At 41.7% G+C, this 16,849-nt stretch overlaps 1 protein-coding gene across 2 annotated transcripts in view; it reads right to left on the bottom strand.

The window, feature by feature from the left end:
- ABCA13 (ATP binding cassette subfamily A member 13) overlaps positions 1-16,849 on the bottom strand; it is a 513,749-nt gene that overhangs the window by 433,540 nt on the left and 63,360 nt on the right. For both annotated transcript variants that reach the window (XM_063606228.1, XM_003805826.7), the window contains exons 9-15: positions 11,942-12,106; positions 10,281-10,480; positions 6,654-6,781; positions 5,743-5,843; positions 5,325-5,492; positions 2,918-3,123; positions 2,004-2,143 (exon numbers count right to left, since the gene is read on the bottom strand). In XM_063606228.1, coding sequence (XP_063462298.1) covers positions 2,004-2,143; positions 2,918-3,123; positions 5,325-5,492; positions 5,743-5,843; positions 6,654-6,781; positions 10,281-10,480; positions 11,942-12,106 — 1,108 coding nt within the window. The remainder of the gene's footprint in view (positions 1-2,003; positions 2,144-2,917; positions 3,124-5,324; positions 5,493-5,742; positions 5,844-6,653; positions 6,782-10,280; positions 10,481-11,941; positions 12,107-16,849) is intronic.

Genomic DNA, 16,849 nt, shown 5'->3' with positions numbered 1-16,849 from the left:
AATAAATATTTGCAATTATCAGTATCATTGAGACTTCTGAACCACAAGCCTGTTGCCACTATTGCATATCACTCTCTGTAGCCTGTTTCTGAAAAGAGTCAAAAGTGGGCAAGAATAAGTGATAATGAGGACAGGTAGTATAGGAGAAAGTTAAAGTGTAGGATGAGTACTCAACCCAGAAGAACATGGCCAACTCATTGGAGAAGTTACCATCAACCCAATACTGCTGCTATACAGAAGAGTTTTATAGTGTAATCTGTAGGAAATGCAAAGGCCCATCTTACCATATGTGGATTTGATACTGAGAGCTACAGAGGGAGTATCTCTGGCAGCCTCTAAAAGTAGCAGTTTAAAAAACAGCATGAAATAAGAAAAGGCAAGGTTGTAATAGCCGCAGAAAAGGAATGAGAAACTCCCATTTCCTGTCCAAGTCCCTGACGTCCAAGATGCAGGCTTTCTAAGGAGAAGCTGATAACCCCACTGTGATGGAGCAGTGTCATGGCATGCTGGAAAACCAGGGCAGAAGATAATTCCCAAGGAGAGATGGAAATAGACAACCAGCTCTAGAGTAAAAAAGCAGACGTCAGAAGTGCAAGTTTACATGCTGGCATCTTTCCAAAAAGTAGATCTCTGGGGAACAGGAGGACTCCCTGTGAATCATACAGTTACGAGTTTGTAATATTTATATTTTAGGGAATTTTTGGTTTTATGAAGCTGACAAGGAAAGAGGTGAGCTGTTAACATAATAAAAACATACATATATATTTGGTATAGGCCATTGTTTCCTGACAGGCACATAGCTGCTAAGACCCTTGGAATGTAGGAAGTGGTGTCTTTTTGTATGCTAATGAATGACTGGTGACTAGGGGCTGCTGGATAGCCTCAGAATGGGGGCTGATTGTCAGGGGAACCAACCCTGTAATTAGAAGGTTGGAACTTTCAGGTTCTCCCTCCTCCCATTCCCTTACCTTCCTTCTAACCTCTAGGTAGGGGAGAGAGGGATGGAAGTTGAGTCAATCACTAATGTCCAATGATTTAATATATCATGCCTACATAAGGAAACTTCCATAAAAACCCAAAAGGACAGTGTTCAGAGTGCTCATAGGTTGATGAGGACATGGAGGTGCTGGGAGGGTGGTAGGCCTGGAGAGGGCATAGAAGCTCCATGCCCCCACATACCTCACCCTATGCATTTCTTCCATCTACTGTTCCTAAATTATATCTGCTTAATAAACCAGTAACCTAGGAAGTAAGCTGTTTTTCTGCATTCTGTGACTTGTACCAGCAAATTATTGAACACAACGAGGGGTTCATGGGAATCCTGATTTATACCCAATTGATCAGAAGTGAGAAGGGAAGCCTGGACTTGGGGTTGGCGTCTGAAGTAGGGGCAATCTTGTGGGACTGAGCCCTTAACCTGCAGGATCTGATGCTAATTCCAGGCAGACAGTGCGAGAATTGAATCTAATTGTAGGACACCCAGTTAGTGTCAATGGAGAAGTGGAGTAATTGCTTGTTGTGGAACAAATCCACACATATGGTCACAGCAGTGTTGGAAGTGTTGAGTGTGTGTATAGAGAAAAACAGTTTGTGTTTTCTTCTATAGGTTCATGGGGTGTTGTCCCCAGTGTGAGCATCAATCTTAATGCTAAGTAAAGTGAGAAGGGCCACAACAGAAAATCTGGACTCTTGTGAGTAGGATCATGACTAGTCTGCACATAGAAGTATTTATCACCCAAACCAGGACAGTCTTGAGAGTAAATGCAGTCACTATTATAAATTTTGCAGGAACAACGTAGCTCAGTCAAACCAGGACTTCTGGTAAGTCTTGTCATAATTGATGAGAAAAAATTATACGAAGTAATCACAATGCCAAATTGTGCTTGGAGAGCCACCCATTTTAAGCCCCGCTTTGTTAAATAGGATGGACTCTCAGGAAATTATGTCACCTCACTAAAAGGGGAAAGCATCCCCCATTCCTGTAGTTTAGGCTACTGACTTACCCAATAGTCTGTTCTGGAAACTCTCTTGCATATTTACATATTGGGCCACTTCGCAAGTCTTCCTGATAAACTTTATGAAGGCTTTCCAATAATATGCTTGTTCCAGGAAAAATTGTGCTTTTTCAAGTGTATGAAATATCCTGCAGTCAAAAAGAATCCAGAGAAAATTAAAATTTAAAAATGATCTTGCAGATGACAGTTAGATCATTATAAATTTTTCTAAAAACAAATATATGCAAATGCATGGCAGTCCACTTATGTAAGAAAATAGAATCTTTCAAATAGTTCTACTACATTTTTGTTTGTTTACAAACTCCTCTACCTCGATTTGAAAAATGAGGAAAAGCAATTTATGAGAATACATAAAATATAAGACAATAAATCAAGAAGGACAAAAAAAGAGGAAAATTAAAGGCCATAACAGGAAGTGAACTTAAAGATTAAGAAAATATATATTCCCTATTTGACATATTTGACGAAGAACATCCTAGCAGTCAAGGAAAATGGAAATTGATCACACATATAATTCACAGAGTCATAAAATAAAATCAAGGCGAATTTTCTGTAGAGTTACAGCTCCCAAGAGAAGCTTCCCATTTGTAGTTAGTGCACAATTTCTGAGTAATTAAGTAAACAAGAACTTCCATCACATGCATACCTTGGACTTACCAGGGATCCTCAATTTCTAATGAAAGATTAAGTCAGTGGTTAAACATTAAGGGAACTCTTTCATATTTTACAGTTTTTAGATGCTTTCCAACTGTACCAGTAGGTTAATATTTTTAAAATAAATTGAACCTCTTTCTATTCAAAATATAATCTACCATATTGATCTATCATTTGTGTAGAAGGGGCAGTTGAAATCATTCTGATGTCCCAATTGTTTATAAGTTTCCCACCAAACATGTACTTACACTGTGGAGACAAGCTGGTGCTTACAGTCACTAGAAAAGACATTATTCTCAGGAGAGGGATCAGCTCCCAGCAGCAGGAAGAGCCGAGTACAGGAAAGGCTTGCTTCTGACAGCTGCATCTCAAGTTCCTTCCAGTCCAAATATTCTTCAGGTATTAAAACTGACATATTTTTGTGCCAAGTAATGACCTCTTGCAAAATACGATCCTTAACAAGAAAAGAAGATATTGCTTATAATAAATAAAGCAATTCAAATGTGGATATTTGAGACACAGCCTTTACCCTGTATCACTAAACAAGGGGTCCACTCAAACTGTACATCAAAGATCGTGCCCTATGGCATGGTAATTATCTAAGTTATAGTTCTGGACTTGAATCTTTACTCATGTTCAGGTTAATAAGTCCAAAAATAAAACTTAATCCAATAATAAAGTAGGATGGGACTCAGTGTCATAGCTATCTGTGTTAGCTAGTTGCAACAAGTAGCCTGTGAACCAGACCCCCTGAGAGTCTCACTCTCAGTACCACCTTCCACAATTCCTCTAGGCTGAGATCTGGCTCACGTAAACCCATAGAATGCAGCTGAAGTGAATTGTGCCAGTTCTAGTTCTACCTTCTCTGAGGACTGGCAGCTCCTACTCTCCCTCCTTGCCTGTTTTTGCTTGTGTGTGGGATCCCTGGATAGCCATGTCAGAAGTCTGGCTACCCTGCTGAAAGGCCATATGGAGAGGTTACCTGGAGAGGAGACATCTTGAGTCTGAGAGGAGAATGAGAGGCCCTCGTCTCAGTATCCTAGCTAACCAGACTCCAGCCCTCACGGCCATCTGACTGCAACTACGTGAATGATGCCCAGTAAGACCATCAGAAGAACCACCCCACAGAGCCTGGTCAACCCAGAGTCAGAAGAGAGAGAAAATAATGTGTTTTGTTTTAGGTCACTGAGCTTTGGGGTGATTTGTTAGTGATATGTATCGCAGGCATCATCCAAAAGGCTCTCTCAAGTATATGCAACCTATAAATACATAGTTCCCTGCTTCATATGAGACTACAAGTTAGACTTTACAGATAAAAAGAAATTTGAGATAGGATTTCTGCCAGGAAAGAGCTGACATCCAGTAGCAAGAAAGGTATTTGCAAACAGGTAATGTTTTTTGTGCCTGCATGCATTCACATACACTTTTCTTCTTTATTTTCTTTTCTTTATTTTTTTAATAGGGTCTCACATTGTCACCCAGGCTGGAGTGCAATGGTGTGATCATGGCTCACTGCAGCCTTGACCTGCTGGGCTCAAGCAATTCTCCCACCTCAGCCTCCTGAGTAGCTGGTATTACAGGCATGTGCCATCACATCTGGCTAATTTTTGTTTTCATTTTTGTAGAGATAGGGTTTAGCTATGTTGCCCAGGTTGGTCTTAAACTCCTGGGCTCAAACGATCTGCCCACCTAGACCTCCCAAAGTGCTGGGACTACAGGCATGAGCTACTATGCCCAGCCCTTCACATATAATTTTCTGCCTGCTTAGCATCCTCTCCTGACTTCTCTTTGCTTCCAAATCTTACACCTCATCTAAGGCTCATTGACTTATTTGGGAAGACTCCTAGATGCTGAGCTCCAAGGCTCTCATTGTTGTTTGCCCTTCTCTACCAAGATAGTGTCTTCTTCATGTTTGTACTCCCTTCAGCATACTGTCATGCACAGAGTAGATGCTAAGAAATCGGTGATTGAATTATGCACACTATTCAATTACTATCCCAATTTTCATTTTGCTGAGACATCATTTATATTTCACTAGTTTCATTATTTCACTGGTTTTATTTCCATGGTATATAAGGATATAAAAAAATAGGTAATACTGAGAGAGAAAAATGAACTCTAAAAATATAAATATTGTAATTTTAATTCTCAGTAAGAAGAATAGGGCTGGAACTTGACAAAATAATCTTTCCAAACAAATCGTTCAACATTCTGCAGTCCCACTTGAGCGCTGAACAGGGGTAGCCCATTGTCCTGGGCGAGAGGAATATGACTTTTAAAGCTTGTAACCACTCAAAGCCACAGTTTTGCTGGGATTGACTAATCACCAGAGAGACTCCTCTGCTTTTCTTAGCATGTGCAGCCCAGAATGAAGCAGATCAAGGATCCAGGAAGCCAGAAAAGAAGAAGTGGTATGTTTTGAAAGTTTGAGGAATTTCAAGTAGGTTTTGGCCAGGCGGGTGGCAAACAACCTTTCAGTCAGACAGAAAGGCCAGCATTGAAGGGCAGCTGGAGTTCAGAGAGCCAGCTTCCTTTAAGTGTGTGGGCTTACGGCAAAACTTTCCTCATCGAAACTCCAGGTTAAATATTAGCATCTTTGGTGAATTTAATCTTAAATTGGTGCCCTTAGAAGAGCTAAGATGGTAGAATACTTACAGCATCCTCTACTGAACCAAGTAGCTTGTTTAAAACACTCGTCTCAGAGGAGTTACAATAGCACAACAGTCCCTGGAGACCACCCCATATGCTGGAGTTTCCAGGGGGCAAAAAGACCTCCTTCTCAGAGAAACGACCATTCGGGCAGACAGCATTCTTCGCCAACATCTAAAAGATTAATAAGAGTGGGAAGGAGTAACATTTAAAGAGGCTTAGATACCCTCTTTATGGGCTCAAGAACTGCAAATATAATAAGCAATGATAAACATTTTAAACACAACATAAAGTTTTGAAAAACCTGCATATTGTTCCCTTTTTTAGCTAGCACAATTCACAAAAGGAGCAAAACTGAATATTGCATGAGCTTCTTGAATGTTTTATTAAAAATGCTTATTTATAATTATTTGTTGTGCTTTACCTGTTTCAGCTCCCAAAAGAACACATCCTTTTCCAGTTTCAATTGGTTAAGTTCAAACCATTTAAAATCATTAGCTGATGTCTCCAGGCAAATGAGGACTTCTGCAAAGTAGACAAATTGATTATTATTCACCTAAGGTAAGTAAGCTTGACTTTTATACATGGCCATGAATCAATAAACTGGATCCTGAAAACATGGATTTTTTTTAAAACTTGACCTATTATTATACATTTTCTTCTCTTCCTTAGAAAGGAAAACAGGAGTCATTGTAATATCATTTTGTCCTTTCCAAAGACTAGTGAGAATGAGTTTTTACTTCTAAAGTAACATCCCCCCTCACTTTTTCCCTCTCCTCCCTGAGAAAATGAAAAGGCTGCAGCCCATCGGGGCAAAAGTCCAAACCCAACTTCCTCAGAAGAGGGAAGAAGGAATAATGCTCACCATAGTCAAGAAAGTTCAAAGAACTTTGCATTCTGCAAACCCAGGGGGAACACACTCTCCCTACCAGACACCAAGAAGCATTGGTGGGAGGAGGCAGTAGAAGGAACAGAATACAAAAGATACGCTTATTCACAACGCACTCTGGTCCCTTTCCAGCCTGAAAACCACAGATGCTGCCGTGAATGTGAAAGTCAACCCAGCCTTAGGACACTGCTTGTCATAGGTCACAGCATGGGCTTAAGGAAAACAGAAGGATGCACTCTTCACTGTGCCCTTATTGTTATTAAGCCTTGGTGTGCTGTATTTTAAACCCCCTAGAAGGCATCAGAGTAAAGCATAAATATGCATATGACACCAGCAAAGTTATCTCCCAACTTTACAATGTGTCAGGCAGTTTCAAGTCCATTTTCCAATAAATTTCACATTTACTCTTAGTGAGTCAGGGACAAATAACACCAAAGCTAGCTTACCGTGGACAAAATGTAAATTCTGAGCTATCGCATTTCTGAGAGCTCCATCAAGCTGAAGAATTCTCTTCAGTACCGGCCACTGGGGCAGGTTTTGCAGCAAGCTTTGCAATTTCCACAGATGCTGTAATCTGAGGGCAAAAATAAATAAATGAAATAAAATGAAAAGTAGTTCAAAGTGCCAATTAGGGAAATAAAAATTCCGTTCAAAGGAAAATATTCCACTGCTTTGAGAAGTGTGTTCACTAGACTGAAAGTCACACTTCATCACACAACCAGGTTCTTGACAAATTGCATTGAGTCACCTGATTGGGAGATTCTTTCAATACTGAATATGGATTAAACATTCTCTTTACCCCAAAATGGGAAAGTATATTCCTAGGTGTGTGTAAAAGAAGTGAGGGTTAGGATAAAGTTTCACATGGGGTCTAAAAACATTTGCCTTGAAGCCTATAGTTAATGAGATATAGAAAAATATTTTGAGAAAAGTTTCAAAATATAGAGATGGTGTGTGGTGGTATACAGGACCCATCGCAGTGGTCCCAACTTGAGCCAATTGGCAATGCCTGTAGGATTCTCCAAGGTCAAAGGAAGAACGACCACCCAGGCAGCTCAATACAAATAGTCCCTAGAATGTCAGACTAACGGGCCCCAGACATGGAAGAAACAACTGAGAAGAGAAGCTGGAAAGAAAATGAGTTTGATAATGTGAAGAACCTGAAATTGGGAATAAATACGGGAGAGGGAGAAGCAAGGCATAGCCACACTGTGGGCGGCAGAACTGCCCAGAGCAGGTGAGTCCAGGCTTTCTGTGTCTTTGAGCAACTGCATGGAATCCTCACCTGTGATAAACGAAGCAAGCTACAAAAGGAGAAAAGCAGAAAGAGATGTAGCTACTTGAAGCCCAAGCAAAATGTTCCACTGGCTGGAGCCATCCCACTGCTTTGAGAGCCTGGCGTCCATTTCGACTTCTGTGCCATAGTGGTCAGTCTTTTCATGGCATCTTGATAGTTTGGGGTTGAACACAGGCTTGATAAATAGTTGCTGCTATTCTCTAGCTGGAGAGCTGATGGACCCGAGCACCGTAAAGGGTATACAAGGTCCCAATGATAATTCTCCTACAAGACACCAGCAGGAACTGGTACCCATCCCCACGTCATCACCCTACAAGGCGGAGCAATTGCTCCATCAGAGTCACATGCTTGGGCTTTCTGGCTGCTAACCAGACTCCTGACACCTCATGCTAGAGTGAAGCTGGACACATGGCTTTTGGAATTGGCCATCTGCAGAATGAACTGGGCTTAGGTTAGTCATTGTTCTGACTCTTTGGATTACACTGAGAAGGAAGCAGAGTGGCTCTTGGAAAGAACTAGAAAGTGAGAAACAGATTATTTTATTTTCCCCAAGGAAAAAAGAAATGCTGTGTGGCTTGGAACCTGGATCTTACTGTCAAGTCTCTTTAAACTCTGACAAGCAAGGATACCACATGGCCAGACCCTAGGGACTATTCCCCCCACATCTGTGAACAGACACTTCACATTCACAACAACGTGCGACATTGAAGGGTGAGTCCTTGCTGGAAGGCGCAGAGGCACCTCTGTGAGTCCTCGCCTTGCCAAAATCCACGCTATCTGCTAGAGCCTGGGTGAAGAGCTCCCACACCTCAGCCACCCCTACTGCAGGGACGTGGGCAGGAACCAGAAAGAACCTGGAGGAGAAAAGGCAGTCTGTAATGACACGAAGAACTCAGTAGAAAACTGAGAGTCTGGTGTGATTTCCATTTATTTTGGGTGAACTTTGCAGCTTAGGAAGAGAAAAAGATATGAACAATTGGCTATGAAGACAAGGTAGTGAAAAAGGGATGGGGTTTCTTGGACCAAAGCTAATGATAAAAGATATACAGTTTTCTGCTAAGGGTGTGTGTGAATCTCAGAAAGATTTAAATAAGGCTGAAGGTGGCCAGGTGCGGTGGCTCACGCCTGGAATTCCAGCACTTTGGGAGGCCGAGGAGGGCAGATCACTTGACGCCAGGAGTTCAAGACCAGCCTGGCCAATATGGTGAAACCCTGTCTCTACTAAAAATGCAAAAATTAGCTGGGCAGTAGTGGTGTGAGCCTGTAATCCCAGCTACTCAGGAGGCTGAAGCAGGAGAATCGCTTGAGTCTGAGAGGTGGAGGTTGCGGGGAGCTGAGATCGCGCCATTGCACTTCAGCCTGGGCAACAGAGCAAGACTGTCTCAAAGCAAAACAAAACAAAACAAAGAAAAAAAAAAAGCAGATGGACAGCAAAGCCAGTGTTTGGGCCTCATCTTCCTGGCACTGAGAATGTGTGGAAATTTTATATGGGGGCAGAAGAATGTGGGCTATCCTAGCTTTGTACCTAGAGTGTGGTATAGTCTTCAGCTTCCCCAATCTCTGTAGGACTAAGAGCCAGGTACAGCTTCCTGGGGCTTCAATCCCCTGGCCTGGCACAGAGCAGGCAAAATCCTAGGCTAAAGTGCCAGGGGGCATTCGAGATTTGTAGGATAATTACGGTGACTTAATGTGGTGTTTCTATTAATGTGCATTAAGTGACAGACCAGCAGGGAGGTTTTCAATATCCCCAGTGCAATGTCCCAGTGCATTTGTTCATTTATGACAGATGTTTTGTCCCTGCCCTTTGCCTAGAACACTACTTCAAGGCATCCTTGCTGGTTCCCTGCATCCATCCTCCTGTAGCTTTTATGGCCCTGATAGGGAACTGTATTTCTGCCTTTAGCGCAAGCACCTCAGGCCCCAGAACATCTCTTAAGTAAAAGTTAGGAAATAGGACCTTCAAAAGCAAGATCCTGTTTGCTAAAAGTTCCAGAAAATGTGAAAGAACTGGAAGTGTTTAGAATTGCTATTTCTTAAGTAATCATAATAACACAATATGGTCCTATCCGATTCTGTCATCACAACTCTCCTTCATGGTACACAGAGAGCAAGAATTTGTGTGACCTGGTTTGAAATGAACATTTTTGAGATAATATTGAGAAATCATATTCTTCTTTTCCAAAGACAGCCTTAACTTCAGAAGGATAATAAGATTCAAGTTACTACAAACTGCCACACCTACTAAGGAAAAAGATCTAGTCGGCTATTTTGGTGAATAAATTGTGGTTATCTCAAAAAGGAAGAAACAAGTTCCACCATTTCCTACTTCTAAAATATTTCTGGACCTTATGTAAACACTTCAACTATACAAAATCTTTAAGTAAATATAAAAACATATTTTTTGAAGAGGAAGATTCTAGGAAAAGAGCTACTCATGTAAGGTAGTTCTGTACACAAAAATGCCTCCAAAATGTATTTATTCATTTTTAAACAAATGCCAAAGACATAAAATCTAAAATCTAGGAAACTGACACCTTCTCAAATATTGCTCCCGTATTCGGTCGATTGCAGCCTCTGAATAGGCATCCAGAGTGCTGCCAAGACTTCTACCCTGGTGATGGTCCACAATGAAAGCCTCTGATTTCCCATTTGCTAACAAGAAATTCATTATTTAGCTGTAGTTTTACAGAATGTGTTTCTAACAGTATCATCATGCACTCTTTAACATTCTGTGTCATCTACCTAATCAATAATCAAACAGGGAAATGCGACTTACATCTTTGGAAATGTATGATTATCTTTTGAGTCATCTGCTGACAAGCTGTCATTCAGCAGGAGCAGTGCAGTGTGCAGAGCTTCCACCACCTTCCAGGGCTTGCTCTCTTCTTCAAACTGATTCCTGAGAGCCTCTAGACTATGGCCCATGCCTGTGAGTGTCTTCTGAAGCAGGCTACCCTGTTGCCACTGAACAAACACCTACAAATTCGGAAACCAAAATACTAGCATTAATAATAGCAAATTGGAAAGAACAGTATTTAGTTAAGAAATATTAACATACCACTCTAGATGACAGACAGCCAATCTTTATTTTTTGGTAAATTAAAATGTCTGTTAGCAATTGCAGTATGATTTAATTTCTACTCAGAAATTAAAGATTTCATGTTGCAACAATGGATGCACACAACTTTATAATCTCTGCCTTATTTCTCTTTTCTCCCCCAAAAGAGAAAAAGAGAGAAGGGAATAACATACACCTCTAAACAAATGAAATACAATTTAAAACCTAAATGAACATATTTAGGATAGCATAAATATATTTCCATATTTTTAAATATATACCAAAGTTAATACATGGTTACTAAGTGTCATTTTATGACATGGACATGGTGAGGATGATACTGAAGTCAATTAGCACTGTGGTTTACCATCAACATTACACAAAAATAGATCATTCCTGCCCAAGCCTGATAGCATGGAGAGGTGCACGATGCGTATGTATGTGTGCTAACTATGCCTTAATTAACCATGAGTTATGTTACCCAGATAATGCACAAAGCAAGTGTGTCCACTAGACCATTGGATGCTGGTCATTTCAGCACTGTCCCTTGATTATTTTAGTGTCGGATGACTTTAGTGCCACGAAGCAGACGACAACACCTATATATTTTTAAGGATGTTTTATCTACCATTTGAGATTTTGGCCTTTATACATGACACATATTAGCGGAGAACAAAGTTAAAGAGGTGTGTTCTTTAAGGAAAAACATGAGACAGAGACGGCAAAGCCTGATAAAACAAATGGGAAGTGACTGCCAGGGGAGCTCTGCCTCACAGTCTCCAAAACCTCCCCAAGAAGCGCAAAGCTGTGAAACAGCCAGGGCTCCATGAGCTTCTGAGGCCAGGAGCAATCTAATCACTCAGGCCCTCTGCCCCACACCAACATCCCTATAAAGACAGACTAGAGCCTCCCTTCGTGTTGTTAAATTATGGTCACTGAAATCACAGTCACTGTTTGTGCACAGAGCTTCTGGTCAAAACCAGAGTGAAGAGACAAGGCCAGTTCAGAGCTTAAAGTGCTAGAGGGATGCCCAGTGCTAGCATGCAAATGTCCAAAGAGCTGGTCATAGTACTCCAGGGCAATCTCATGCACCAATAACAGAGCATGGGTCTAGGAACTTCTGAGTTGCCAAGGTGTGTGTGCAAGCCTAGGATAGACTGTTTGGTGATGAGTGTTGAGGGCCTAGGCCTATGGAGCTGGAGCCAGTTGATGCACATGGGACAAGGTGCACTCAATGGCCAGGATGTGGGGCTCCTAAGGCCCTTTCCTTGGAGGGACATAAAATCCAACAGTAAACATGGCAGGGCTGGGGAGGAGAACGGATTTGGACACTCAAACTGGCACACCTTTGAACAGAACATAGAGAGAGGGGACAGCACCTGTTGGTAGACTCGCAGCCAGCTGACTGCATGGACAAGATAGTTTTTGGCTTCTGACCACTTGGGGTGGCAGCCTCCAACGTGGCCCCATTTCTCAGCTTCCTCCTCTGATGTGCTGGACAAGACTGAACACACCATCTTCTCCAAGGAGCTCTCTGTGGGAATCTGACAACAATATGAAAAAATATTTAGACATAAAGCTCCTTTCCTAGAACCTTCCTCTTCTAAAAATAACACCACGATCTTGCCATAGTAAAAGTTCTTACATTTGCTTGATTGAAGAAGTAAGTGATGATATCTATGTGATTTACCTTGAGGGAAGACTTGGTAGTTAAAAAAAAAAAAAGTTATATTTTTCAGTTTCATCCACAAACAATAGGAACAGCTGTTTCTCCAGGCCAAGGACATGGAGATGACATCAAATCTTGTTTTTTTTCATTCTTAGGCCAAAAGTGAACATGGGTCAGCCCAGTTTAATTCATACTTCGGACTAACAAAGTTGTTTTGCCAAGAACATTTTCTTTTCTGACTATCAAAAGTGGATAAAATTGGAAAGATTCAAATTGAAGTCCTGGGTCAGAAACTGTTTAATGTTTTTGAACCAAATCTCCTTTATTTTATACATGAACTTCAACACAGTGGCCAGGCACGGTGGCTCACGCCTGTAATCCCAGCACTTTGGGAGGCCGAGGCGGGTGGATCACGAGGTCAGGAGATAGAGACCATCCTGGCTAACATGGTGAAACCCCGTCTCTACTAAAAATACAAAAAATTAGCCAGGCGCGGTGGTGGGCGCCTGTAGTCCCAGCTACTCAGGAGGCTGAGGCAGGAGAATGGCGTGAACCCAGGAGGCGGAGCTTGCAGTGAGCGGAGATCGCGCCACTGCACTCCAGCCTGGGCAACAGAGTGAGACTCTGTCTTAAAGAAAAAAAAAAAAAAAAGAACTTCAACAGAGTTCCTGTAACACTGCTTTGTAAATACTTATGTTTATGATATAATGAAGCACATTCCCCTATTACATCATTTTACAACAATTATAATGCCATCTTTAAGAGATTCTGTTGGTGACTGCCATGCTCTAAATGCTTGTGGCCTCCCCGCCAAAATTCATATTTTGAAATCCTAGCCCCCAAGGTGATGGTATAAGGAGGTGGGGCCCTGGGGAGCTGGTCAGATCATGAGGGTGAACACTTGTGAATGGGATTAGCACCCTGATAAAAGAGACCCAGGGAGTTCCCTTACCCCTTCTACCACGTGAGGACACACCAAGATAAATTTCTGTTGTTTACAAGTCTGTGGTCTTTTGTTATAACAGCCTGAATTGACTAAACAATGACAATAGTCAGAAAGCTTAATTTTAGTCCCATGTGTTCACTTTTAGGTTCCTTTTGGATCAGGATTTAAAATATTAACCTGTGACTGTCAAAGCACAGGGTCCCTGATGTTTTGTTCTATTTTTTTCCCTTAATTAAAAATAATCAACAATACCATGTATCATGTTAGATAGATAAGGCCAAGTCCCCACTCAGATGCTCACAGCCTATGAGAGGCAGATATGCAGCCATCAGGCTCCCTGGGACATGCCCTATTATAGAAGGTTGAAGAAGTAGAGGCAGATGCTGAAGTGAGGTCACAGGAGATCCACAGAGGATGTGAGGTTAGATAAATCATTTTCCAATTCAGGAGGCAGAGGCAGGGAAAGAGGAGGACTATTCTCTTGCAGGGGCAGCATGTGCTGAGGCCCCCAGCAGGCCCAGAGAGTGACAGGGTCAGGAGTCAGACAGACCCCAGGGAGGGCCTAGGCTCACAGGCTGATGCAGATGGAAAGGGCCCTGTGAAACCACCTTTGCAGATTATGAAGAGTGAGAGAAGTCTAGCATGGCTGACTCCACCTTGCTTCTAGCCTCAGAGGCTGGCTGTCCTTGCTCACTCCTGGGCATATACCAAGCTAACCATGGGAGGAATTTAGTTTGTAGTTTAACTTTTTAGCAAGGTTGATAGTAGTCCCTCCCTAAGATGAATCCCCTCATTTCTCAGGTACAGAACCTGCCTTTGTAAGACTAATAAAAGGCCACAAGATTAAGATTATGAGAGTGGCTTGAATGCTGCTAAAATGTAGGTGTAGCTAAACGATAATCAGCCACTGGTCCCTAGCTTGCCTTCTATAATCCCTTGCTGCTCAGGAGTCATGGGGCCAAAGATCACAAGATATGTGACTTCCTCAATTGCTCCTATAGATAACATCACTATTGTCAAACCCAAGATTGGTCTCTTGAGACGTTTTTCAGACTTTTGCATTTTTCCACATCCTTGTGATTTCATCCCCAACCAATCGGCGAAACTCATTTCCTAGTCCCCTGCCCACCAAATTATCCAAAAAACAAAAAAAAACCCTAGCCTCTGAGTTCTCAAGGAGGCTGATTTGAGTAATAACTCCAGTTTTTTCCCTTGGCTAGCTCTGCATTAATTAAACCCTTTCTCAACTGCAATACTGCAGTCTCAGTGAATTGGTTTTGTCTGTGCAGTGGGCAGGAAGAGCTCACCAGGCAATTACACTTACGAAGGGTGGGACCCAGGCAATGGTCCCCCAAGATGTCCATGTCCCAATCCCAAGAGCCCATGAATATGTTATGTTGTATGGCAAGTGAGATTTAAGGCTGCAGATGAAATTAAGGCTACTTATCACCTGGCTTTGAGATGGGCGATTATCCTGGGTAACCTGGTGAGCCCAGTGTAACCACAAGGGTTTTTATTGGAGAAAGGAGGCAAAAATGTCAGTGCCCAAGTGATGGGATATGAGAAGGACTAGACCTGCCATTGCTGGCTTTGATGATTGAGAAAGAGGCTCAGACCCAAGGAATGTGGATGGCCACTGGAAGCTGGAAAAAGCAAGAAAACAGAATACGCCACCCCAAAGTATGTTTCTTTGGCATATGGATTATTTTGAGCTAAAGACAAACTGAAAACCAGCAGAGGCAGGAAAAACTTCTTACCGTTCCCTAACTGTTTAAAAATAGAGTATAAATTTCCTTTTGGTAAAGGAAATTTAGATTTATAAGGAAAATTTACATTATTAAGATAATTTTCATCTGTAAAGATGTCTCCTACCAAAAAGAGAGCTGCTTCTCCAAATAACTCTGATCACCTGGGAGATTTCTCTGCAAAACAGGATAACTCATTCACCATATATTTCCTCCCCTCACCTTCCCATAACTTGCCTTGCTACTCAGAAACCCCAAACCCCCTTTCCTTTGTATAGACAGCCTTGGATGGCATATAAGCCTTAATAATCTGGCTGCTTCCTTAAAATACAGGTGATCCTTGATCTACAATGAGGTTACATCCTCATCAACCCATCATGACTTGAAAATATCATAAGCCAAGAACACATTTAGTACACTCAACCTCAAAACATAACCAAACTTAACCTAGCCTACCTGAACTGTGCTCAGAACACATACATTAGCCTACAATTGGAAAAATAATCTAACACAAAGCTTATTTTATAATAAAGTATTTATAATCTCATGTAATTTATTGAATACTATACTGAAAGTGAAAAACAGAATGGTCATCAGGGAAGATCTACACATTTCTCTTTGTGAACTCCCATACATACCTACACAATAACTGGTTTTCCTCTTGTTTATCTGTCTTTTATCAGGTTAATTCATGAGCCCCAGCCATTGAAGATGGAATAATAGAGAAAAAAAGAATTTTTCCTCCCCCACAACAGTATGTCCCCTTGACCTCAAGAAGGACTGCAGCCCTGCAGACACCTTGATTCTAGCCCAGTGAGACCATTTCAGGCATCTGACCTCCAGAACACTATGATAAAAGAAAATGTCAGTTGCCTTAAGGCACTATGTTGGGAGTAACTTGCTACAGCAGCAATAGAAAGCTCACACACATGATGTACAATTTCCATGGAGCTTTGTTGATATACACAGTGGTATTTTCTGATCTCTTTCCTTTTAATTCTAATCTCAATATATTGAACATTCTAAGGTAAAAGTTTTACATAGTTCACTCAAACTATAATATAATGAGAAAACGGGGTTATAAAGATGGAGAAAACTAGAATAAAAGTCAGCCAACTGGGGTTTCATATTCCATCTACATCAGCATCCATGAGAAAACCCAAGGGTCACAATTTCAAGTCCTGTGGTAGGTAGATAATTCATAAAATTGTGAGATGATTAATAAAATTGTGCCAGGGATACAAGAAGCACAAAATTTAGTATACTTTGGTGAAGCCTAAACCTACCTGGTAGAACTGGGTTTTCAAACACCAAGCCAGCATGAGGGTCTGCTGACTGCAACCCAACCATCTAACCCCCGAGACTGAGAGCACAGATCCAGAGTCTAAATACTGAAAGCAACAGTCTGAACACAAACTAGCTGCATTGAAATGTGAAAAGTGCTATCTGGGAAGACCAAAAAGTTCCACTTTTTGTGGGGAACTCACAAAAAAGTGAGCAAAATCTACATAAACAGCATGGACTGAGATCCTAACGGAAGAGTGTGGGTCCTCTCCAAACATTCCTAACTCAACACTGACCTAGGAGCTGCACCAGAAATGCTCTAACCCTGGAGGTGGAGTCTATGGACCAAAGCTCCAGATCCCGCATAGTTCTTGGACCTGCACCATGCAAAGCAGAAGTGCCTACAAATGGGCTGGAGTGACAGAAGGGACTCTGTAACTAAAAGATATGTCCCAGAACCTCAGCAATACCAACAGTGAACTGGGTCTTGGGGATCATCCAGTCCAACTCCCTTATTTCACCTAGTTAGGGAAGAGGCTCAACTTTGGTGAACCCAGCTGGCATCCGTAACGTACAGCTCCTACTCTTCTAATGAAAACTATCTCTTTACCTGTAAATTCACCCACTTGTATCCCCACTCACT

This window comes from Pan paniscus, chromosome 6, assembly GCF_029289425.2.
Source record: "Pan paniscus chromosome 6, NHGRI_mPanPan1-v2.0_pri, whole genome shotgun sequence".
Lineage (NCBI taxonomy): Eukaryota > Metazoa > Chordata > Mammalia > Primates > Hominidae > Pan > Pan paniscus.
The sequence above is the reverse complement of the archived record's forward strand: the minus strand, read 5'-3'. Positions and strand labels throughout refer to the sequence as shown.